The sequence below is a fragment of the Neolamprologus brichardi genome, chromosome 6 (genome assembly GCF_056152115.1).
Source record: "Neolamprologus brichardi isolate AB-2024 chromosome 6, ASM5615211v1, whole genome shotgun sequence".
NCBI lineage: Eukaryota > Metazoa > Chordata > Actinopteri > Cichliformes > Cichlidae > Neolamprologus > Neolamprologus brichardi.
Genome location: NC_142109.1, coordinates 28,436,221 through 28,459,684, shown reverse-complemented (window position 1 = coordinate 28,459,684; position 23,464 = coordinate 28,436,221). Strand labels below are relative to the sequence as shown.

The window sequence follows — 23,464 nt, the reverse complement described above, 5'->3', positions numbered from 1 at the left end:
AAGCTACTTGTTGTGAGCCCAAAAGATTGCTAATACCTTTATAAGACAATCAGCTATAAGCGCTAATTAAAGATACATTTCTGTTAGGTATACTTTCTCTAAAATGCCAGAGACATTCCACTTAGGACATGTTTGTGTTTTAGTGTCTCGCTCTGTGGATCTTACTTGATGCCCCATCAGCAAATTAACATGCTCACAATGACAGTGGTGACAAGATAATGTTTGGCAGGTGTGATGTTTACCATGTTCAACCTCTTAGCTTAGCATGATCACTTAACTGAGCGACTGGCTGTGTATTTGCCTACCCTAAGATATATTACATTTTAATAGTCTTTTTTTTTAAATTAACAAACAAGATTTAAAATTGCTAATTAACACAGAACTGCTGGTGGCTCATGGGATCAGCCCTGTGCTAGATTTTCCTTCCCTTTGTATTTTCTTCTGTTCTGAAATTTGGAGTTTCTTGTACAGACAAGTGCTGCATTCTCTTGTCTGTGTGATCACTTAAAATATAAACACATCCAGTCATTTATTGTGTTACAGTTACATTGTGTAAGTTTTAATTAATACAGTCTTTTGTCTATTGCCTAGAAGCTTATGTGGCAAAAATAACATCAGCTGACATAGAGTACCACACAGGTGAAATTATCGCTGGTATGTGTTATTTTTGTCACTGCTATGAGTAAGTAGGGTGAGCGACTATTTTACAGGATAGCCACACACTGCAGTCCCTTAGGATTAAAAGAACCTAAACTTTCACTGTTTTATACATTCTCTGTTCTCTGTACATTTTAACAAACTGCAGTTTATATCATTCTTATTTCATATCCACACTTCAGTGTAATGCAATTCCACACTAGGATTAACAAAGTATTCAGATTTGGATTTTGAAATGTATGTTTTTCTCATACCAACATCTAAGCAAACAAAAAGGGAGGGGCAAAAAACAAACTGATGAAAGGATTATCTAGAAAAAGGAATTTTCACTTATCACTGTGCTTTCACTGAGTTGCAACAAAATGTGGAATCACAAGTTTGACCTGAAAAGAGGTGAATGAACCCCTACCCACTGGTCACCACACCCATGGTGATGGAGAGATTGCATAGAGGGGTGGGGGGTTGATCTGTCAACTGCATTCTTACTTTTCAGCCTATGCAAGGCCCATCCCACTTTGGCAACTATATAACCACGATACCAAAGTTAGGGACTCAGCTGCAGATCACCTCCAGTTATCCTACTTGGTTCACATCAAGACCCTTCAACATGTCTATGAAGACAAGAAGCTTCAAGCAGAATACCATGAGTGTCTATGGTGGAGCAGGAGGTCGTGGAGTCCGTATCTCTTCATCCCAGATGAGCTGTGGAACACCAAGCTTGAATCTTGCTGATGGTCTCGACCTCCATGTTGGGGCCAATGAGAAGGCCACCATGCAGAACCTGAATGACCGTCTGGCGTCATACCTGGATAAGGTGCACAAGCTGGAGAAGGAGAATGAGCACCTGGAGAACCTGATCCGGGAGTGGTACCAGAGCAGAAACGTGGTCTCCCGTGACTACTCTGGTTACTTCGCCACCATCGAGGATCTGAAGGAAAAGGTAAGAGAAAAGATACAGATAAGAGTCTGCCTGAGCAATTCCTGCTTGTCGATGTTCAATGTAAGTGTAACAGAAGAGGTATCTTTTGGTATCTAACCTTTCAGTTAGATGAGCTCATTCATCATTGTCAAAGACTTAGATACTGACCCATAAGTTAAGTTAAGTTAAGTCCTGAATATTACAATGTTAATTACACAGAGAAGCAGCACAGGTGTAGAGAGGAACTCAAGTGTTGTTACCTGAAGAGCTTGATTGATTTCTGACTATTTCCATGTGTTTTTGCCCACTCTTAGATTTGTATTGCCTCCATGCTCAATGCCAAGACCATCCTGGACACTGACAATGCAAAACTGGCTGCTGATGATTTTAAAGTGAAGTGAGTTTGCCCTCCGTATGTTTCTAACCCTTCTACATTCACATGTACACATGTCTGACTCACAGCTCCTGATCGTGATAACCCGCTGACTTGTCCATGTGCCATTTTGTGTGAAATTCACTCAGGTATGAAAGCGAGCTGGCCATGAGACTGGCAGTGGAAGCAGACATTGCTGGTCTGAGGAAGCTAACGGATGATCTTAACCTATTGAGGCTGGATCTGGAGAATCAGTATGAAACCCTGAAGGAAGATGTCACTATCCTCAAGAAAAACCACGAAGAGGCGAGTTTACTGAGAGGGCAACCTTATGAGATCACATCTGTTTTTCATTGCAAGCTTTTGTGGCTGGCTGTTCATAATTCACACATGACCCATGTTTAACCCCTGATAATACAGAGGAAATGCAGCATTAGGTTCATGCTTTTATAAACAGCTCTGCCACCTTCTCCTTTTCCCTTTGCTGCCCCTCTTCTCTCTGCACACTTCCATGTATTCTTCTCTTTCTCCATTACCTCATTGCCTCTGTTTGTTCAACACCCGCACCCACCACACACACGGACACACATGCAGATTAAAGAGCCGAAAACACGCATGACTATCATAACAACAGGTAGATTATTTTGAGGATTTGTGATTTTTTTTTTGTGAAATATTTTGTGAAATTTTATTGCCCTTTGACCTCTGCAGGATGTGGCTCTACTGAGGACTCAGATGGGTGGCCAGGTTAATGTATCCGTGGACGCTTCTCCCTCTCGAGACCTTAACGAGGCTATGGCAGAGATCAGGCAGCACTACGAGGGTGTGATTGCAAAGAACAGCAAAGAGCTCGAATTGTGGTATCAAAACAAGGTGAGAAGTGAAGTTATCATTATTATTATTATTATTATTATTATTATTTCCATGAAGTGATCTTTCAACTGGAGTGAAACAAATTATGATGTTGTGTTTCTGCTCAGATTGCAGAAGTGGAGCAGGAAGTGCAAACACAAACTGAGGTTCTGGTCACAACACGAAGAGAGATTACAGAGCTGAGGAACACTCTCCAGAGACTGGAGATTGAACTGCAGGGCCATTTGACCATGGTAACACACATCAGTTTAATGTCACTGGAACTGATGTCATTTTACCTGTCCATTAAGTATGAAGGGAATGTTAGCAGTATGTCACACAATTGCTGACTGCCTATTCACTGAACAATTTTCTTCTGCAACTCAAACAGAAAACATCTCTAGAGAGAACTCTGGCAGAGACCCAGGGACACTATGCCATGAAGTTAACAAACCTTCAGAATATGGTCAAAAGCCTGGAGGAACAGCTTTCCCAGATCCACAGCAGTATCACCGACAACAAGCACAAATATGACATGTTGCTGGATCTCAAGACCAAGCTGGAGATGGAGATTGCAGAGTACAGGAGGCTGCTGGATGGGGAGGATGACAGGTAAGACCTAGTGAAGAGAAAGAGGCAGTGGAGAAAAATGAGAAAATCGTGAGTCAGGGAGTCAAAAAATCTACGTTTGTTGATTTTGTTGAAATTGTTTATGATATGAATGGTCAAACTAATGATTTCTCTCCCACCCCCCACCCCCCATCCGCACCAGCACTTATTGCAGCTCAACGAAAGGCAAGAAAGGTTTTTTTTTTGTATCATTCGTATCATTTTTTTAATTGTCCAAATTATATCATAAATTTACATCAGATACAGTTTTAAAAAATGTCTTGAGAATTTATCATGTTTGTTTTTTTCTCTTCTTTTCTTTAGTGGTCAAAAAGGTCATCACAGTGGTGGAGAGAATTGTGGATGGAAGGGTGGTGCAGACCAACGAGACCGTTGATAATCTGGGTCAATTTAAGGATGAATAGATAGAAGCTCGTGGAATATGGGATGAATGAACCAAAAATAAAGATCATGCAGTTGAATTAAAGTTTCATGTGTGGCGTCTACATAAATGTAAAATTATTATGTAGGTTTTCATCTCTTTTGTCACTTTATAGTACATGTGCATGTGGCATTAGTCAGTGTGGTTTTATTTAACATATGTATGACATGAAAAACCAGAAATAACTGTCAATTTTGCAGCTTTAAGGTGAATTTAAGCCCCTTTTCTGTAGCCAATCTCCTTTCGTAACAATTTAAAGGGGTTGGTTTTATTAATGCTTTAATTTAAGCAGACAGGCTTTGAGGTTTTGACTGACAGCTGGAAAACTTGGACGTGGCTGTAGCTGTTAGCAGTCTGTTAAGCTTTGCCTCGGCAAATTTGAGTCACTCAAAGTCATGTATGTTGTGTTGGTGCCTGTTGAAGTATTTTAATGAAATTCCATAAATTTTCTCAACCACTTCTCCAATTCAGGGTTGTGGGGTAATGGGACTGGAACCCATCCCAGCTGTCAGGAGTGAAAAACACAGTGAGACAGACATTTAGGCTTTAAAACAGGGGTTCACAAATCAGTGTCTTTTTACATTCAGTCTATGTTGAATACCAAGATATTTTATCATAAATGTGGACAAAATAGGATTTTATGTAATGTAAAGTATTTTCTTGTTCCTTAAACCCCTGGTTAATCAAATTCAGTGAGTACCAAAAAACTGTAAGCTCAAACTAAACAACCTTTATTTATCTCTCCTGAAGACAAGTACAAGGGAAAAAAAACAACAAGCCTCCATCTGTTAAAATTAGTTTAGAGCAGGTACTAAACAAATTCTCATCTATCTCTACCAAGCTTGATTAATTCAATTCAATTTCAATTCAATTTTATTTATATAGCGCCAAATCACAACAAAAGTCGTCTCAAGGCTTTTTTTTTACTTCTTATAAACTAAAGTAAAATTGCAGCTTATAATAATAGTTTCTGCCTGGTGTAGGTACAGGGAGTGCCAGGAAAGAGTGGGTTAACCCTCTCAGGCTCAAATGAAACTTTTTGTTGCTAATGCACAACCAAGTCCTGCAGTGGTACTTCTGAGTAAAAAAACTCAAAAAATATGTATGTGGGGTAATCAGGTTGTTAGTTTTTAACTGTTGCAAATCGGCAATGCCTGCCTTGAGAGGGTTAATGATGGAGTGACATAATGATCGGTTTATAGTAAAGAGATTCAATGATAATAATAATGTTGTTTCTTCTGATTGCACAGACATTGTTTGCTTACACGCTTTAACAACTGTGTCTCTTTAGAGTTCACCTACCTGTGGATATACTAAGTTAAGTTTTTTGGGCATTTTGTCTCAGTGGACAACGTCTGTTCAAAACCAAAAACATTTACCCCAGAGGTTGCTATATTAAAGACACATTTAAAAAAAAAAAAAAACATCACTGAGCTTATCAGTATCCTTACATTTTTAATGATCTTTCTAAAACCTAGACAAATGTCTTCTAGTGTTGATGCAAACATTCTCTGCCCCCTAGTGGCAAAATGTTGGTTGATGCAGCTTTAATCACGTGTAATGAGAAGTCTATCAGAATCCACATGGTGAACATTTTGCTCACATCACATATGTTAGGGGTGGGAAGATCCATTAATTTTAATGAACAAAAACTTGTTGATTCTTGATGTCATACACACGTTTTTCCTCATCTCAGGTGAGGATGACTCAGAGTACAGACAGTGGACTCTGGACTTTGTGGACTGGTGTCAGCAGAACCACCTGCTGATCAACGCTGGGAAAACGAAGGAGTTGGTGGTGGATTTCTGGAGACGCAGACCCACCACACTGACACCGGTGAACATCCAGGGAGTGGACATTGAGATAGCGGACTCTTATAGGTACCTGGGTGGTCACCTGAATAATAAGCTAGACTGGAGCCACAACACTGATGCTCTTTACAGGAAGGGTCATTGCAGACTCTACCTGCTGAGGTGGCTGAGGTCATTTGGAGTACAGGGAACACTTTTAAAGACCTTCTATGACTCTTTGGTGACATCTGTCATTTTTTACAGTGTTGTATGTTGGCGCAGCAGTTTATCTGCAGCTGAGAGGAAGAGGTTGGATAAACTCATCAGGAAGGCCAGCTCTGTTCTGGGATGCACCCTGGACCCAGTGCAGGTGGTGGGAGACAGAAGGACTCTGGCCAAAATAACATCTCTGATGGACAGTCTCCCACCCCATGCATGTAGATGTTGCTGAACTGCAGAGCTCCTTCAGTGACAGACTGCTGCATCTTCGATGCATGAAGGAGCGTTTCCGCAGGTGCTTCCTCCCTGCAGCTGTCAGACTGTACAATCAGAACTGCTCCCAACAATCATAGATGTTTACATCAGCGCTGTATCTTGCACTATTTTATAAACCGATTCACACTATAACCAGGGTTTGCCTCTTATATGTATTTAATTTAATTTAATTTAATAACAGTATGGTACTCAGTTTTTGGTAACCATTGTCCTTCATGTAAATATGTAAAAAATGTGTATGTTTCTGTTCTGTGTCTTGTGTACTGTTTGTTTGTATAAGTGTCTTTCTAGCTGCTGTAACACCCAAATTTCCCCCTGTGGGACAATTAAAGGATTATTCTATTCTATTCTATTCTATTCTATTCTATGCTATTCCAAATATGAAATAAAGTCTAAACTGACTGTAACGTGTCTTTATATGTTTTTGTGTCATCGTGTACTCAACAGGTTCAGAAATGTTTTACTTTATTGCTCTCTTTCTCAAGACTATAAAACATCTTGGGCTCATGTGTCATAATGGAAATTTTGAAAAGAGGCACAGTCCTGAGTAATCATTACTTTTAGCTTTTCTATCTAGCAAGATGGCCTCAGGCTGCAACGTTATATTTACTGTTATGTTTAATTTAATTCTCAGCCAAGTTTATATTGTCAAAATACTAATATTATCTTAGTATTTACCAATGTCATGAAATACCTTATGAAATATAAATATACCTTTTAAAAATACCTTCTTGGTTAATGAAAAACTGTGGAACTGTCACTATCATGACATTTGAAATTAAGCAGACACAAATAAGACAAAATTCAAGTCAGCAAACTGAGAGCCTTTTATTGCATCACTTTAGTATTTGAAGGATGTAGTAGTGACTTAGACGTGCAATTTGTGTACTCCAGACGTTGTGCTGTGTTTGCTGTTTGAGACAGTTTATTTACTGGTGGTGGTGGTACTGGAGGACACCACCTTCCCATCGCTTACTTCCTCAGTGATCACGACCACTTTTTTATTGGTGACGCTGGAAGATCCAGCGCTTTTCGTGCTGTGAAAAGTACAGAGTTGGTGTTAAAATCAGTTTAAGATTTAAATTTGCAGAACTAGCTTATGGTGAAAGGGCTGAATTCTTCATTTTTCTTACCTGCCCTCTCCATCCAACAGCCTCCTATACTCTGCAATCTCCATCTCCAGGCGAGTTTTGATGTCGAGGAGCATCTTGTATTCATGGCTCTGGCGCTCAATATCAGCACGGAGCTGCATCAACTGTTCCTCCATGCTTGTCACTTGCATCTGGAGGCCTTGAAGCTTCATAGAATACCGTGCCTCTGTTTCAGCCAGAGAATTTTCCAAACCTGCTTTCTATTGAAGAAAGGAAGAGGTAAAGAAAATCTGTCAAAAATCTGAAGCTGGGATTAGTGAATGAGTTCAAATAAAGCCAAATGATTTTATTTACCATGCTTAACTGTGACTGTAATTCAATCTCCAGGCCTTGCAATGTGCGACGGAGGTCAGTGATTTCTGTTTTGGATGTTTGCAGAATTTCTGTGTTCGCAGTCATCTCTTTGCTCAGCTCATCTGACTGCAAAAGACATGACACTCAATGCAAAGTTCACATATCACTAAATAACTTCGAACAACAATCTATGCATTGAAAATCAGATCTTCTTCAGTCTTACCTTTTGATCAAACCAAGCTTGAAGTTCTTTCTTTTTTTTGGCAGTTATAGATTCATATTGGTCACGGATCTCAGCCAAAACACTGTTCAGGTCTTGTTGTGGTGCTGCATCCACCTCCACATTGATCTGACCACTCATCTGGGTTCTCATTGATGCCATTTCCTGGTGGACAATTGGTTCAGTATTTTAATTGAGTTGGTTGTATTGTACAGTTGAATAAATTTGTTCCACTTTTAATTTGCTTGAATGACTGTTCACTGTTTTCTACTGACCTCCTCGTGGTTTTTCTTAAGGAAAATGAGCTCCTCCTTGAGGCCTTCTATCTGCATCTCCAGGTCAGATCTGCTTAGTGTCAGCTGATCCAATAGTCTCTTCAGCTCAGCAATATCTGCCTCCACTGATGTACGCATAGAAAGCTCGTTCTCATACCTGCAAGGCCACAAGTGATGAGATATTTCATCTCAACAGTTCTGTGTTTGTTTAGTGTAAATTAAAAATTCACAAAGTTCAACAGCATTTAACCACTGCTATCCCTTACTTGGTTCTGAAGTCATCTGCTGCCAGTTTTGCATTCTCACAGGCCAGAAAGACGCCTCCATTGACAGAAATGGCATCCTGGATCTGTGTGATTATGAAATACCATTTTTTAAATAACTACTACATGTCTTTATATTCGTGCAAACATTAAAAACAACTGATTCTGACTCATATTTCGAAAGTATCTTCTTAAAGTCCATGCATTTCATAATAAATTCAAACATGGTATAGCATTCAGATTCACTACTCATGTGACATACCTTATCTCGTAGGTCAGCAATAGTGGCCTCATAAGCTGAGTAGTCACGGGCTGAAGGGGAGGTCTTACTTTCCAAGAACTGCCTGATCTTGAGCTCAAATTCACCGTTGGCCTTCTCAAGCTTGCGCACTTTCTCCAAGTAGGAGGCCAGGCGGTCATTCAGGTTCTGCATGGTGGCCTTTTCATTGGCACCAACATTGATATCCCCGCCGCCAAAACCTGCACCACCACCAAAGCCTGCACCACCACCAAAGCCTGCACCACCACCATAGCCTGCACCACCACCAAAGCCTGAACCGCCGCCAAAGGCTGCACCGCTACCAAAACCTCCACCACCACCACCAGAAACCGCAATTCTTGCTCCGTGTCCACCTGCACCACCGTGCACGCTTCTAGCATACATCCTTTGGACACTGCCTCCACCTCCACCTCCACCCATGCTTGAACTTCCTAAGCGCCCAGAATAACTGCTATTGGGTTTTAACCAAGACATTGTGAAAGTTGCTCAGGTGGTCTGACTGCCTTGAACAGACGGAGATGGCTGAGATGCACAGCTCTGCTGCTGGACCCTTTTTATGCTGCAAAAAGCTGCTGCTGCCTTCAGTGTGGGTGGTGTCATACAGGCACAAAGGGAGGAGCATTACCTAAAATGGGTGTTCAGCCCAAGTGTTCACACAGATATGCATTTTGTGCAATCATAAAAAGGAGAAAGTAGGATTAAGTATTTACTGCATTTGTAAGGTATCCAAATTTTACAACTGGCTTCAATTCATGCTGAATATTGTCATTTTTTCATTCAATATTATTCTGCATTCCGTTGTTCCATATTATTGTGCATAAGGACACCAGTATCTTTATTATTGCAGAACATTGTGTAAATTGTAAAACAGACACACCCATCAACATATGCCTAAAGTTAGTTATACAGTTAAAACTGTTCTGTCAGGTGATGGGACCTCATTAATTTTGTAGCATAATTCTTGAAAAAAAGAGCTAAACCAGACAAGCCACACCTGTTTTGTTCCCAAGGTAATAAGCCCTGCAAACACAAGTTGTTGTTTTTTTTACTTGACTCTCAGCCAGCAGCACACTTATTCTCACACATCTTTTTTTCCCTCAATGTTACCTTAAAATATCATCTTTTATGTGTTTGTTCGTTTTGCCCTGCAATAGCCTGCAGGTTTGCCTGGCAGAGTATTATAGATGTCAAAGAAGACTTAGCCTTATTCAAGATTTGGCACTGCACTGCTGGAAAGCTCACCAGAAATGTGCTTGCTTGTTATTGACTTTGCTTGGCATTGTACTTTGACGTGTGCATCATGCCCGAATAAGAACAAGCTCTTGCTTGTTTGCTTCTTTCCATCTCTCCACACCAATTTTAAGTCATTTACAATACCCTGGGGGATTTTGCTCAACGGTTCTACATCAGTCTGGTGCAAATGTTAGAAAGGTTTGAAAAATTGCAAAACATTTACCTTTTCTCTTTACTCTATAGTGTCTTTATATTTTTTTTCTTTTTTTTTTTAATTTTTAATGTAGAAAATGATTCTAACAATGCATTTATTTTGTTTCTAGCCAGTAAAAAGTTTCCCTTTGCCTCAGAGAAATGACTGTTGCAGAACTTGCACATACACAGTAGATTTAGCAATTACCACTTAGCAAAACCAGATGCTGCTAATCATTTGCAAGTTGCAAACCTATCTCTAGCATATGCTAAACAGCTGTAAATTATATCTGAGATGCTGACTGGTTATTCATAACAGAGGATAATTTATGTGCACAGAGCATAACAAATAGTGCACTTGAATCACTTAGATGAAGTTTATCCCTTCAGTGTCATTTGCTAAATATATATTTTTGGATTTTAGAGTGTATAACATGCAAAAAGATTGGTCAGAAAAACAAATGTTAAAGAAATAATAATGTCTTGTAAATGATAGAACATTTTTAGCAACAAGCATCAGTGTCATGAAAGTGATTCAGTAACGCTGACTTAGCTTATGCTGTCTTACTATTTTACTACCAACACAATTGATTTAAAAATAAATAAATTGCTTGAATAAAAATAAATTTGCTACTGTGAGAGTACAAAGGAACATTTATGCTCGTAACTTCTAGGTATGAACATTTTAATAATGTGGCTAATTGGCTGCTGTCAACAATCCTGTCAAAATGATGAACAGCTCGTGTTTCCTTAGGCATTAGGCAAAACCTGCACAGACAGGAATCTCATACTCACTGATCTGTAGATCACGAAATCAATGGAAAGCTACACGACATGGCAAAGTGCATTCACTTAAATATTTTTAACTTACTTGTGCTAGAATGAAACATCGTATGAAGAAGTATTAGAGTTAGTTTGGTTAGTTTGGAGGTGTTTTAAAACTTGCCACCCCTGCCGTCAGCATTATGTTAGCAATTAGCCAAGATGTTATTTCTCCAATATAACCACTAACTTCTACACCCAAGAGTGCACTTCCCTTTTTCATAAAAAATGATCTATTGATGCAAATGCAAATGTAAAGAAAAGTAGCACAAACACTTATTTTATTCACAATAGAACATAGAATTCAAGTCATACATTTAAACTGAGGAAATGTATTATTTTAAGGAAAATATGAGTCCATTTTGAATTGGACTGCTGCAACACTTCTCTAAAAAGTTGTGATGGGGGCAGGAAAAGGCTGGAAAAGTAAGTGGAATTAAAAAGAAACAGGTAGAGAAAAATACAACTAATTAGGTTAACTGCCAACAGTTTAGTAACATGATTAGGTTTAAAAAAGAGGATCTTAGAGAGGTGTTTTTCAAAGGTACAGGTCAGTGTAGGTTCACCAATCTCCTGAAAAAAAAAACATTTAATGTTACTCAATGTATAACTTAAGCTCTGTGCACAGGGAACTGAAAATCAGTACTTAGATGCTTGTGATCACCCTCAGGTGGTGCTGCGTTAAAAGCAGGCATGATCCTGTCAATTCGTTGTGCCAGCCACAAATACAGGTTAAAGCTGGATCATGCCACGAAGAAGCAATATATGAGCATGATCCAGAAAAGCTGCTGTCTTCTCTGGATCACCAAAGCTCATTCTAAAATGGACTGAGGCAAAGTGAAAAACTGTTCTATGGTCAGACAAATGGAAAGTTGACATTCTTTTTGGACAATATTAACACTCCATTCTCTGGACTGAAGCAGAAAGGGTCCGTCCAGCTTGCCATCAATGCTTAGTTTGAGAGACTGCATCTCTGCATTGGGGAGCATTAGTTGCCATGAAACTGCCAGCTTGCCTCTGGAAAGGCACCACCAATGTTGATATCTTTTTCAGGCAAAGAGTTTTCATATTTCGGTAAAGTATGTGTTTTAGTATAGTATGCTAAACCACATTCATTCCAGTCCTTTCACCAATTCAAAACATCTGGTGCATCATGAAACAAAAAGCACAACACAGAAGAGCCAGGACTTTGAGCAGCTATATCAAACAAGAATGGGACAACAATCCTGTCTCAAAACTCCAACAACTGCTCTCCTCAGTTCCCAGGTGTTCATGGACTGCTGTTAAAAGAAGACAGCCGATGCTACATAGTGAAAAACATTGCCCTTCTGTGTTCTATTGTGAGTAAAATATAGGTTTAGGAGATTTTCTAAATCTTGTCATTCTGTGTCTATTTAGATTTTACACAGGGTCCCAACTTTTTTGGAATTGCATTTGTAATTATGTTGAATGGGGGGGGAAAAAATCCAAATAAAAAATGAATTTTCACAAAGGTTTTGTTCAAGGTCTTGTACTAAATATATAATTTAAAAAGTGTCAAATGTTTGCTTGTTAAAAAGTCACCCGTTGCCTTCGGGCGTGGGCCTACGCTCTTGTTGATTGCGGAACAATTTGCACACTTGTTTTCTTTGACAGCAAAGACCGTGCTGTGGTTTTTACATCAGTTCTGTTGATCAGCGTAATTGTATGTGTAGGGCAAGGTGAGCCGTTGTGTGAAGTATGAAATTATGAATGAAGTATGAATGGTTGTAATTGAGATATTCCTGAGAACCAGTGCTGATGCCATTCACTTAAAGGCATAATCAGCTCATAAGAAGATAAGACTAAAAACAATATTCACTACATTTATGCCATTGTGGAAGACTATTGTATATAGTGTGAAGGAGAAGTGTACTTGCGGTTAAACTCACTGGACTTTTGCCAAAAACCGTGTCCATAACTCTTCCGACAGATTTACTGTGTCACGCATCCAGTTTCTTGGAATGTGAAAGGCGTGTTCAGGCCTGAGTATGAAGTGCCTCATTGACAGAAATAAGTGCAGTTTGGGGTGAGAACAGGAACACCATGTTAAAAATGTGCTGTGACATGATTAAATAGCTCAGAGTGCTTTTTCTTGGGTGTGAGTATGTTACATATGAGCCAATATAAAACAATATCTCCCTCCTTTAGGCAAGAAAGCGAGAGTTTTGATGATTCATTACAGAATAATTTGGGGGTTTTTTTGCTCATCTGCCTTTCTCCATGTCTGCACTCTCAGATTTACAGGTACAGCGAAAGTCCGTTTCATTCTCTACAGCTATAGTCTACACAAATATAACTATTGCGACCAGTCGTGTATACATTTTTGTGGTTCTTTTTTAGGTGCATTCAGGTGTATTTTAGCACAAAGTCACAATCTTTCCAGGAGTGGACAGCAAATGCAGCTTAAAGTCTGAAAACCTCTTCAGGCCTCAGCATGTTAAGATCATAACAATTCAATGCACTAAACTAATGTGGCTTGTTTGGAAGGGTTTTTAGGAAAAAGAATAATATGGCTCCAATGCTTAGGTTTGCAAAGTTGCATCTGAACAAACCATGAGACTTCTGGAACATGTCTTGTGAAGAGCTAAGACCAAAAAAGAGATGTTTTTTCAGAATGCACAGAACAGTTTTAGGCAAAACAAACACAGCATATCAGCACAAGCGCTTCATAGCAACTGTCAGCATGGTCAAGGAGGGGGAATGATGTGGGATTGTTTTCCAGTCACAGGATCTTGGCACCTTGCAGTCACTAAGTCGACCATATACCAAAGTATTCTAGAATTGAATGCGATGCTAACATCTAAAGCTTGGCCTAAATTGTGTCATGCAAAAAGACAATGATCCCAAGCACACTTGCAAATCTACAACAGAATGACTGAAAAAGAAAAGAATCAAGGAGTTGCAATGGCCCAAAATCCAGACCCCCAACTTGATTGAAATAGTGTGGCAGGCTCTTGAGAGCTGTGCATGAAATGAACACCCACAAACTTCAAAGAACTGAACCAACAATGTACAAATGAGTGTGCCAAAATTCCTCCACAAAGATCTAAAAAACAGATAAAGTCACACGTTACTTCAAGTTACTGCGGCTAAAGAGGCTTCTACAAGCTAATGAGCCATGCTGTAGGCTTTTTTATCACTGCATATATGTGGCTTGTATATGAGCAGGAAACATTTGTAACGTACAAACCACAAAGTTACAAAATAGACAATGTCAAGGTTAAAATGACAGTACCACAGACGGTATCAGCCCACGCTGTGATATGTCTAAAGGTGCAATAAGGTACTGTTTCTGAGAATGTTTTGAGTTATTATGATTCAGGCCCAAACTGGTCTCTGTTGCCTCTTCCAGTGCCCTGCAATGACTGGCCACACCCTCTATAACAAGGAATATCTCATTCAATAGGTCTGGAAATTTACAGCAGAGACAGCATAACAATGTTCACTGAGACAGATTTGCTTTTTTTACCATTAAAAAATTTGGGGATATAGATAGAGACCATGTGCACACAGTCAAACACCACAATATCTATGCTATGCCGTATGAATATTCCCTCTGTAATGCAGGCAAGCAAGTAAAATACACAATTTCTGTTTCTTTTTATCAAACATACACAGACTGAGTGCAACAGAAAAACACACGTGCACTGACAATCTGTCCACCATATGTGACTGCATTTTGCTTTTGAAATTATGCATACATTTGAACCCCTGAGGTACATGTAACATTTGAATTTCACTTGAATTTATGACCTTATGTACATAAATTAGGAACCAAAGTTGCATACGGTCCAACAATTGTACATTTTTGTATGGACTACTTATGCTCAGGTTTAGTTTTAGATGACGAGTTGTATGAATGACTGCTTTGCCTTAACTTGATATTTCTTTGTGTAGAAAACAGCTGAAACAGCAAGGTTCACTTTTACAATTAAGTGCGATAATTACATTTAATAGCACTTAGGATTGACCAGTGTGGCAAAGTACTGGAATACAAAAGCACTGAAAAGAAGCCAGTTTTGGATTGAGTCATTTTAACCAGGAGATTAACTCATCAAAGCACTGAGAAGCTTTTTGTAGATCTCAAGCCTCCACCTGATTCAGCTCCACCCAAATAAAGAAGCCTGTGATGAATCAAACATCATCTTCACTCGTACTTAGAGCACAAGCTTGCATAACACAGGTATTCTGTGATATTTTATTTCTTTCCTTTCTTTTGTGTGTTTCCATGCCTGTGATCCAGTGTCACCCATTTTTCCAACAGTTCAAAATTAGCATCTGTAATGCGCCTTCATTTTTATGCTCTTTGCAGATCTTTGTCTATTGTTCTGTAAGGGAAACTGATCATGCTTCTAGAAGTCTCTTGTGTAGCAACAATCTGTTTCCACTTTAGCAAAATAAGGTTATACAATCAATCCACTGAAGTTGGGCCAGGACCACTTTTAAAAAGAAAATAAAAGGCGACACCTGGTGGTTAAATATGAAATTACAAGCTAAATACATCATTTGTTTTCACATACTCTTATTATTATTTTTATTATTTTTACCTCAGTAGCCAAACAAGAAAAGTACAGGAGACAGTGGCTTTATATTTTAAGTTGATTCTGTTAGCTCTGTGATGAAATGATCCCAAAGCAAGGTCAGTATTCAAAATATACTCCTCTTCTGGATGTGAAAAAACATTTATAACTCAGAATAAAAAATAATGATAGTGATATTTTTTTCATTTGCGGTATATATTGGAATGAAATACAATCAATCAGTCAATCATCATTAATTTTTTCAGCCTTTTATTCATAGATTGGTTTCATACTTATCCAAAGGCTCGTGCACTGTGTAAAGATGAGCATTTTCTGCATTTTGCAATGTTTAGATTTATAATGAGATGAAAACAAAGAGAACTCCCCGGAAGAAACCAGCGTGCGCTTTAACAACTTAGAAGCTCGGGTGAGGGGAGCGCAGGTTACTGAACTGTTTCCACTTGGGTGGCCTCAGAGGAGGCGACCACCTGTCCATCAACAATTTCCTCGATGATTGTCTTCACTCGTTTTTCAATGTGGGGTTTACGCTCTGCAAAAACAATGCATCGCATCACTATAGTGTAAAGAGCTTAATTCAGTTTTACTGCGACAAGATCTGAAGTTCTGGTTCAGTGAGTGATGGAGATTCTTACCTTCCACTTCTACGACCTTGCTGATGACCACCACCCTAAGAAGAGTGTAAACATTTTTTTAAAACATTTTTGTTTGCTTTAATTGATAATGGATTAAAAACAGATACATTTTTAATTTCTTACTCCTTTTTTTCATAGTGCTCTCCTTCCAGCAGCCTCCTATATTCAGCAATCTCCATTTCCAGCCTCATCTTGATGTCCAGTAGCTCATTATATTCTGTTTGCACCCGCAGAAGAGAGGCCTTCAGCTCCTGCAGCTCAATCTCCAGGGTGGAGATGGTGACCTGCAGTTGTTGAAGCTGAAGACTATAGCGACTTTTCACTTCCTCCAAATTTTCCTGTAGGCACGTAATCTGCAGGACAGAGAGGTTACAACAGCTCCATGTGAGTACAGTCAGTGGGAAGAATCACTTCCTCTCTGTTACAGCAAATTAATATATGTCCTGATATGTTTGGAAAAAAATTATTTAATTTTTTAATCATTCCCCTTGTGCTAGCAATTTAAACATTACGAACCTAATGTGCTTCAAATAGCAAAAGTAATTTTAACCAGGTGCGACATCTGCTGATGTCAACCAATATGAAGCATTTCCCAATCAAATATAGGCAAGCTATATGTATATTTGTCCTTTATTTGTTTTATTAATGTTTTTTTTCATTTGTTTGTTTGCTTTTTTGCAACATACTTTTTGGATATTTTGTCATTTAACTCAGCTTTTGAGCAGAAATACACCACCAACATAATTTTGAAATTCCCAAGTTCATGAATATGGTTTTTCATGACCGTCATAAACAGGGGGAATTAAAATAGCAGATAACTCTTAATTCCTTGAACATTTAAGGGGTGATTAGTGTTCTGTTATTGTTTCAGATGATGCATTTTATATTCTAGGATTCTATTTTTTTTTTTCATTTGCTTGCTCAGTCACTATGTGTTAATAGACCTCTTATTAATCTCTGTCTCTCTTCCACAGCATGTCTTTATCCTGTTTTCCTTCTCTCACCCAACCGTCTTGAGTTTCTTGCCACATTGCAAAATGTCACAATGATTTTAGTTAAAAAATATTGAAAAGTCATGATCACATGTGAGTTCATAAAATACGGCAGTTATGTTATGTCGTAGTGTTGAACACTGATTTTATTTTTTTTAAATGAGCCTCCAAGGCAATGTTTGTTTGTTGTCTCCCCTCTCCTTGCTTCTCTTTCCTGCCTCCTCTGCTTGCAGCTGTTGCACCAAGATACCAGAGATAAGTACAATATGAGAAAAAAAGAGCGGGTCTGCTACTTCTTAGCTTCAGCAAGCTGAGTTTATTAGACCTAACACTGCGATGTGCATTTGGCTTCAGTTACAAAACCTTCATATCCAGTACTTTTGGGTTGTTATTCCATACCTCTGTGTGTGCGCTTTGCCGGCTTATCATCAAACTTTGGTAGGTCTTCTTCAGAACGGACAACTCTTTGTGAAACGTTTTCACATCTGTTTGGGAAACAATGATTTCCTTCTGGAGAATTTCCACCTTTTTAAAAGAAAGCATTCAAAATTCAGTAAGAAAATTTTAACTTTTTTATATATATATATATATATATATATAAGGATCTACCGGAGTCATTTTGAACATTTTAGGAACCTCACCTTCGACTGGAACCATTTCTCCACTTCCAGCTTGTTCTTGCTCACCACAGTTTCATACTGCTCCCTCATTTCCTCCAGGACCTTTGTCAAATCTATAGAGTGTGCACTGTCCACCTCTACATTTACAGAGCCACTGCATTGGATGCTCAACTGGCTCATCTCCTGCAACATGCAAAAAAACAAAAAAACAAACAAAAACAAACAAAAAAAGTGTTTAAATCTCCAATCCATCCAGAAGTGTAAGCGCTTCCACCACCAGCAGATGGCGACACTGCACCATGGAAAGCAAACATTGACTCACGCAATCTCTTTAGCAGTGTTTAATAGGTTTTTTTTCTATTATACGCCTTTTACCTCCTTGTGATTCGCCCTCATTTGCGCCAGCTCTGTGTTCAGATCCTCAATGCTTAGCTCCAAGTCACTGATGCCAAGAGTCAAGCTGTCGCGGACTGCTCGGAGACGGGATACGTCAGCCTCCACGGTCAAATGCAAGTTCATCTCCATGTCATATCTACAGAAGAAAATCAGCCCTTTCAGATGCCATTATTTTCACGATTTTGATGGGGGTAACGATTGTAGGGTCTCAAAAGAAAAAAAATTAAAGAATAAAACAAAAACTCTCAAATGGAGTGGGATTTCTTTTCATATTTGGTATAAAGTAATATGGGGTAGAAAGAAATGCCACGGAGCAACAAAGGAATGTAAACCTACTTCATTTTAAAGTCTTCCGCTGCCAATTGAGCATTGTCAAGCTGCACGTGGATGGCCTGGTTCTCTGCAAATCTTCTTGCAATCTAATTGGAGAAAATGAATAAACTGTCTGAAATTCTGACCGCGTATAGGCTATACTCTTCATTTATTGATATTGAGCAAAGTATTTTGCATTCCGCAGCAGTTCAGCTTTTCTTTGGATGCCATCTATCAGTCACAGCGTACAACGGGTTCTAACCCTTCAAATCCACACTTCAACATTAATTGGTGTCAATAATTTTTGTGATAGTAAAACAATGGAAAGATGTTTCAGTCGCCTGCATAGATGTTTACTTCGGGTGTTTGGAAATGTTCGAGGTTTCGTGTGTGCATTGTAAAATGGTTTGCTTGATTTATTTATTTATTTTTTTATCATTCTTTCAGTGTGTTGTGTTATGTAAAGTGTGAGAGGTACCTCGGCTCGCAGGTCACTGATGGTGGAATAATAACCACCGTAGTTCTTGGTAACAACAGTTGACTTTTGTTGGCAGAACTCAGCGATGTTCAGTTCCAGCTGCCTATTTTTGGCCTCCAGAGAACGCACCTGCACATATAACCACATCTCATCAGTTTGACGCCACACATGAATGCAATGCCTCACCTCATTTAATTTCATCACGAGGAAATATTGGTTCATACAAGCAGGCTATCATTATTTGTCTGAAAGCAACTGTTCTACATTTTTCCATTTGGTAAAATTTCATATGTTTTTTTTTTTTGTTAGTTTGTTTTGGGGTTTGGGGGGGGGGGGGGTTTGTGTTCATTATTGTATGTGAGTATGTTGATCGTTTACTCACTACAACAATATAAAGACACCCCATTATAAGTGCTGCATGAAAAAATTCAATAAGATAAGAGAAACCTTAATTAGTCCCACATGTGGGAATTTTTTTTTTTTTTTTTGGTCAAGTACAAATTTAAAACAGGAAGTACAAGTTTAAGAGCAGTAAAAAATTAAGGGAAAAACGCAATATAATAGGATAAGATAATAGAATAAAGGGGGTTAGGGTTAGGTCAATATGTACTGTTAGAAACTGTTATTTTACTATGTGGAAATTAATCTTATTATTTATTAACTAGTGATTACAAATGCAAATTGTGAAAAGTAAATAAGGGGGGGGGGGGGGGGGGGGAGTAATTCTTGCAACTAGTGCTCATCAGTAAAACCTACTTTTGCCAAGTAGTCAGCCAGGCGGTCGTTGAGGTCCTGCATGGTTGCCTTCCCATCACCGACTACAGAAGTCTCTCCATACGAGCCCACGGACCCTAAAGAGAAGACAGAGTTGGACCTTGAGATGCGGGTCCCATAACCTCCAGCTCCACCATGCACACTGGGTGTGTAGCCAACAGAGGACCTGGCACTCTGCTTCCATCCGCCCAAGCTGCTGGAACTGTAGGTTCTCTGCTTAACGCTGTAGCTGCTCTGCTGGGTGAAAGAGGCTGCCATGGTGACAGGAGGTTGTCGTGATGCGAGGCTGATGGTGAGCACAGAAGGAATGTCTCCGAGGTGTGATCCTGCAAGACACAGCTAGGTATTTTATAGGGTTCTTAGGGAGGGGGTGCAGTCTCAAATGCCATGCAAAAACAACAGTGTGTGGTATGCGGATAATAGTTTTTGTTTTCTTTGTTTTTGTTTCCATCGATTGGGTGTGTAAGTCTCCATTAGACAAACTTTGATGAAAGACAAGTGGAACATCTAGTCAGACAGCTTAACTGATAACTATGCTGAAATCCAGCCAAAACCTAAGATGTGGCTAATTATTTCTTGTTAACTCATTACACGTCATACTCATTATTTTATGGGGCACAGATGAATGCTCAGATGATTTTAAGTGAGTTACCCAGAAGAAGCTGAAAAGACAACAAACAAGAGTAAAATATTTATATAAAAAATGGGGGGAGACGGTATTTGGATTGGTATGATCAGTTTCTTTGTTTTTTAATTAGTTTCACTGCATTTGATAGTTAAGTTTTATTTCCTCTAAAGTGCAAGTCAGCAAGTGCATCATGACAGGTAGCGTGATCAGCTTTTTCATGTTCACCCTGACTGAGAAGTTTAAGTTTAACAAAAAGATCACTATCACAACCACCTATGAGCAGTAATTATGCCTAAGCCAGTGGTATTTGTTAAGCCTTTCTGGGGGTGTAAGACAGCTTCATCTGCACATACCAAACAATGAGTGGTATGTTGGTAACAGTTTTAATACAAACAATTTGCAAAACCAACAAATACGCTCTGTAAAAAACCCAAGAGCTACATCTCAGAGTCTACAGGCCTCAGTTAGCTTGAGAAACACTGATGAAAAAGATTAGACAGCACAGTGGAAAGCCTCTTCTCTTTAAAAAGAGCATGGCAGAATAGTTTGGCAATGCAAATTTGCCTCTGAACAAAGCACAAGATTTGTGTAACAATGTACTTTGGACAGACGAGATCAGCGTGGAGATGTCTAGGCATAATGCACGCAATATCAGTACAAACAGCTCATACCAGCTGTCAGGCACAGTGATGGATATCTCAGGGTTTGGGCTTATTTTGCAGTCACAGGACCCGGGCACCCAAATTCCAGACCTGTACCTGACTGAAATGCCAGGAAAGGACCTTAACAGAGCTGTACAAAAATGAAAGCCAGCAAATCTGAATAAACTCAATGTTGGATAGAAAGGTGGGCCAAAATGATTTTACAATGATGTGAGAGACTGATAAATTGATACAGAATACAGTTACTTCAAGTTATTGCTGCTAAAAGTTGTGTTTGCAAAGAGTGAATAGAGTACTGGGACAACTTTCTTTTTTACTGTACACGTTTACATATTTTACTGTGTCTCTAAATATGTATGAATATGTGTGTGTGCGTGCGTGTATGTGTGCGTATATATATATATATATATATATATATATATATATATATATATTCTAATATAGTATCTTTAAAATAATAAGTAAACAGCAGAGCTCTGTAATCTGTGTCTGTGTTCTTGTATTATGTTTTTAGTCTCTCCTTATCTCAAACTGCACCAGACAAAGACACTTGTGGACAAAATGAAAAGTATTATATGCACGAGGTTTTACATGCACTCATCTGGAAGAAAAAGGATTTAACTATTAGAAACTGGTTCCTCTGCTCAACCACAATTTTGTTTGAGAGGCTAAAGCTATTTTTGTTCTGTGAATTGAAAGAAGCAGACAACAAGATTAATAGCTGTTGGCACCGTAAATTATTTTAAATATACACCTGTCCAAATAGAGCTGTGAACTCTGTTCCAGACCACCACCCCCACCCAAACATAGCAAAACAAAACGCTGTCACACCTTTTTCTCTGGAAGCTCAGGTAACATGTGGTCAGAGTAAACCTGAAAATCATTTTAACCTTTGTGGAACACACCCATACTGCTGACATGCATGACTGAGTACTTTTACATGGCACTATTCAGTGGAACCAACCTTTTCATGTATACAGATTTCAGACCTAAATGCCAAATAAGCTTTACCATATTGTTAAAGAGCCTTTAATCAGCCCTCACCCCGATTTGTCTTTAAACTTCAACCTTTCTTCAAAACAATCCTGTTTGGTATTCTTTATTGTGGATTTTACAAAAAAATAATTTATGGAATATCAGCTAAATTATTCCTTAAACTGCGAGGTCCGATTCTGGGATATATTTGGAATTTCAAAGGGAAAGTTTTATCGGGAAGTTTTGCATTGGAAACACTACTCATGTGTAATGTAAAAGTCTTATCATAACCTTTCACCAGCATGAAGGAATTTGAAGACGCGTACCTGAGACGAGACAAGAGAAAATCAGTGACAGTGACTAAAACCTGCACCAAACATCCGATGCAGCCTTGAGCTAACAGTGTGTGTGGGTATGAATCTGAACTAAATAACAAGTGAAAGGAGCAGTTTGTCAAGAGCAGGTGGTGTCTGTGGACATTATCAGATTTTACTGATGGGTGTGTGTCCCTTTAGTCTGCAGAGAACAAAAATCAAATATTTAGACCAGTAATAATCTGTCTAGCAGTGTATTAGAAGATATTAGACTGAGGTTGGATAAAGGTCACATATGCCCTTCTATCAACTTGCAGGCTCGTGTTCTGTATGTATTACAAATTAGTTATAATACCCCGAGGCAGTTTGTAGTTTGTAGATTCATGAAGTACATATACTGCTCTCCATTGTGCTGTAATCACTTTTATTGCATAACTCAAAGTAGCAGACAATCATTCACAGCGGACAGACCACACTTTCAGTGCCTGGAAGAAAAATATATGAAGGCTGAGTTTCTACAAGCAGTTAAACATCACATGTTATCAGGGGACGCTGGATTCAGAGTAACTGGGACACTTGAAAAAAAAAAATCTATACAGTACTGTATGTAAACAGAGCTAATGTTATCCAAGCAAGTATGACTTTTGCTAAAAGGGTGGTGTGTACGTCATGTGGAAAGTACAGGCTGCAGCATGGCAGTAATAAATTATGCACATTTTATATTTTATGTATCACCGTTTAACTTCACTTTTTAAACACATGTCAAGAAAACGTTTCACAGAAATGTTTACAGCCTGAACATTATGAAGGACATCTGTGTAACTTCTATGTAACTTTCTACTTGTTTTTCTTTAAAGCTGCAGATAAATACATTCAATCCAAGTATGAATGAATGTGATGTGTTTTGCTTTATAATTGGGGGTAATTTCAACGATGATTCTGATTCATTAAGTTATTTTAGGTATCTTGTTTTCCCTTGCTTTACTTTCACTTACATAGTTCATGCTAATAGAAATAAATAGCTGTGAATGTGATTGCGAATGGTTGTCTGTCTCTATGTCTTAGCCCTGCCTCAGGCTGATGACCCGTTCAGGGTGTATCATGACTCTTGACTCCATGGTAGCTGGAATAGGGTCCAGCCCCTCAGCGGTTTTTTTAAGGATAAACAGAAGAGAATGGATGAAAATATATAAAAAATATGAAGGGTAGCAATGTAAACAACATATAATGTGCAAATTGGAAGACTTGTATA

The 23,464-nt window shown here is 38.8% G+C and overlaps 3 protein-coding genes across 3 annotated transcripts; 1 reads left to right on the top strand and 2 right to left on the bottom strand.

The window, feature by feature from the left end:
* The first annotated feature begins 1,153 nt into the window (after positions 1-1,153).
* On the top strand, positions 1,154-3,897 carry krt98 (keratin 98). Its single transcript, XM_006790669.3, has 8 exons — positions 1,154-1,597; positions 1,891-1,973; positions 2,099-2,255; positions 2,661-2,822; positions 2,930-3,055; positions 3,193-3,413; positions 3,574-3,596; positions 3,735-3,897. Exons 1-8 carry the CDS (start codon positions 1,154-1,156, stop codon positions 3,833-3,835), a joined length of 1,317 nt encoding a protein of 438 aa, XP_006790732.3. The 3' UTR covers positions 3,836-3,897.
* Positions 3,898-6,940: 3,043 nt separating this feature from the next.
* On the bottom strand, positions 6,941-9,174 carry LOC102787863 (keratin, type I cytoskeletal 50 kDa-like). The gene is made up of 7 exons (XM_006790668.3): positions 8,603-9,174; positions 8,344-8,426; positions 8,078-8,234; positions 7,806-7,967; positions 7,583-7,708; positions 7,271-7,488; positions 6,941-7,174 (listed from the first exon to the last, which is right to left on the bottom strand). Exons 1-7 carry the CDS (start codon positions 9,092-9,094, stop codon positions 7,063-7,065), a joined length of 1,350 nt encoding a protein of 449 aa, XP_006790731.2. The 5' UTR covers positions 9,095-9,174; the 3' UTR covers positions 6,941-7,062.
* Positions 9,175-15,697: 6,523 nt separating this feature from the next.
* LOC102797339 (keratin, type I cytoskeletal 19-like) lies at positions 15,698-19,940 on the bottom strand. The gene is made up of 9 exons (XM_006810229.3): positions 19,616-19,940; positions 18,860-18,988; positions 18,406-18,488; positions 18,049-18,205; positions 17,695-17,856; positions 17,453-17,578; positions 16,185-16,414; positions 16,062-16,096; positions 15,698-15,958 (listed from the first exon to the last, which is right to left on the bottom strand). The coding sequence occupies exons 1-9, from the start codon at positions 19,889-19,891 to the stop codon at positions 15,852-15,854; spliced, it is 1,305 nt and encodes a 434-aa protein (XP_006810292.2). The 5' UTR covers positions 19,892-19,940; the 3' UTR covers positions 15,698-15,851.
* Between the last annotated feature and the right edge of the window lie 3,524 nt (positions 19,941-23,464).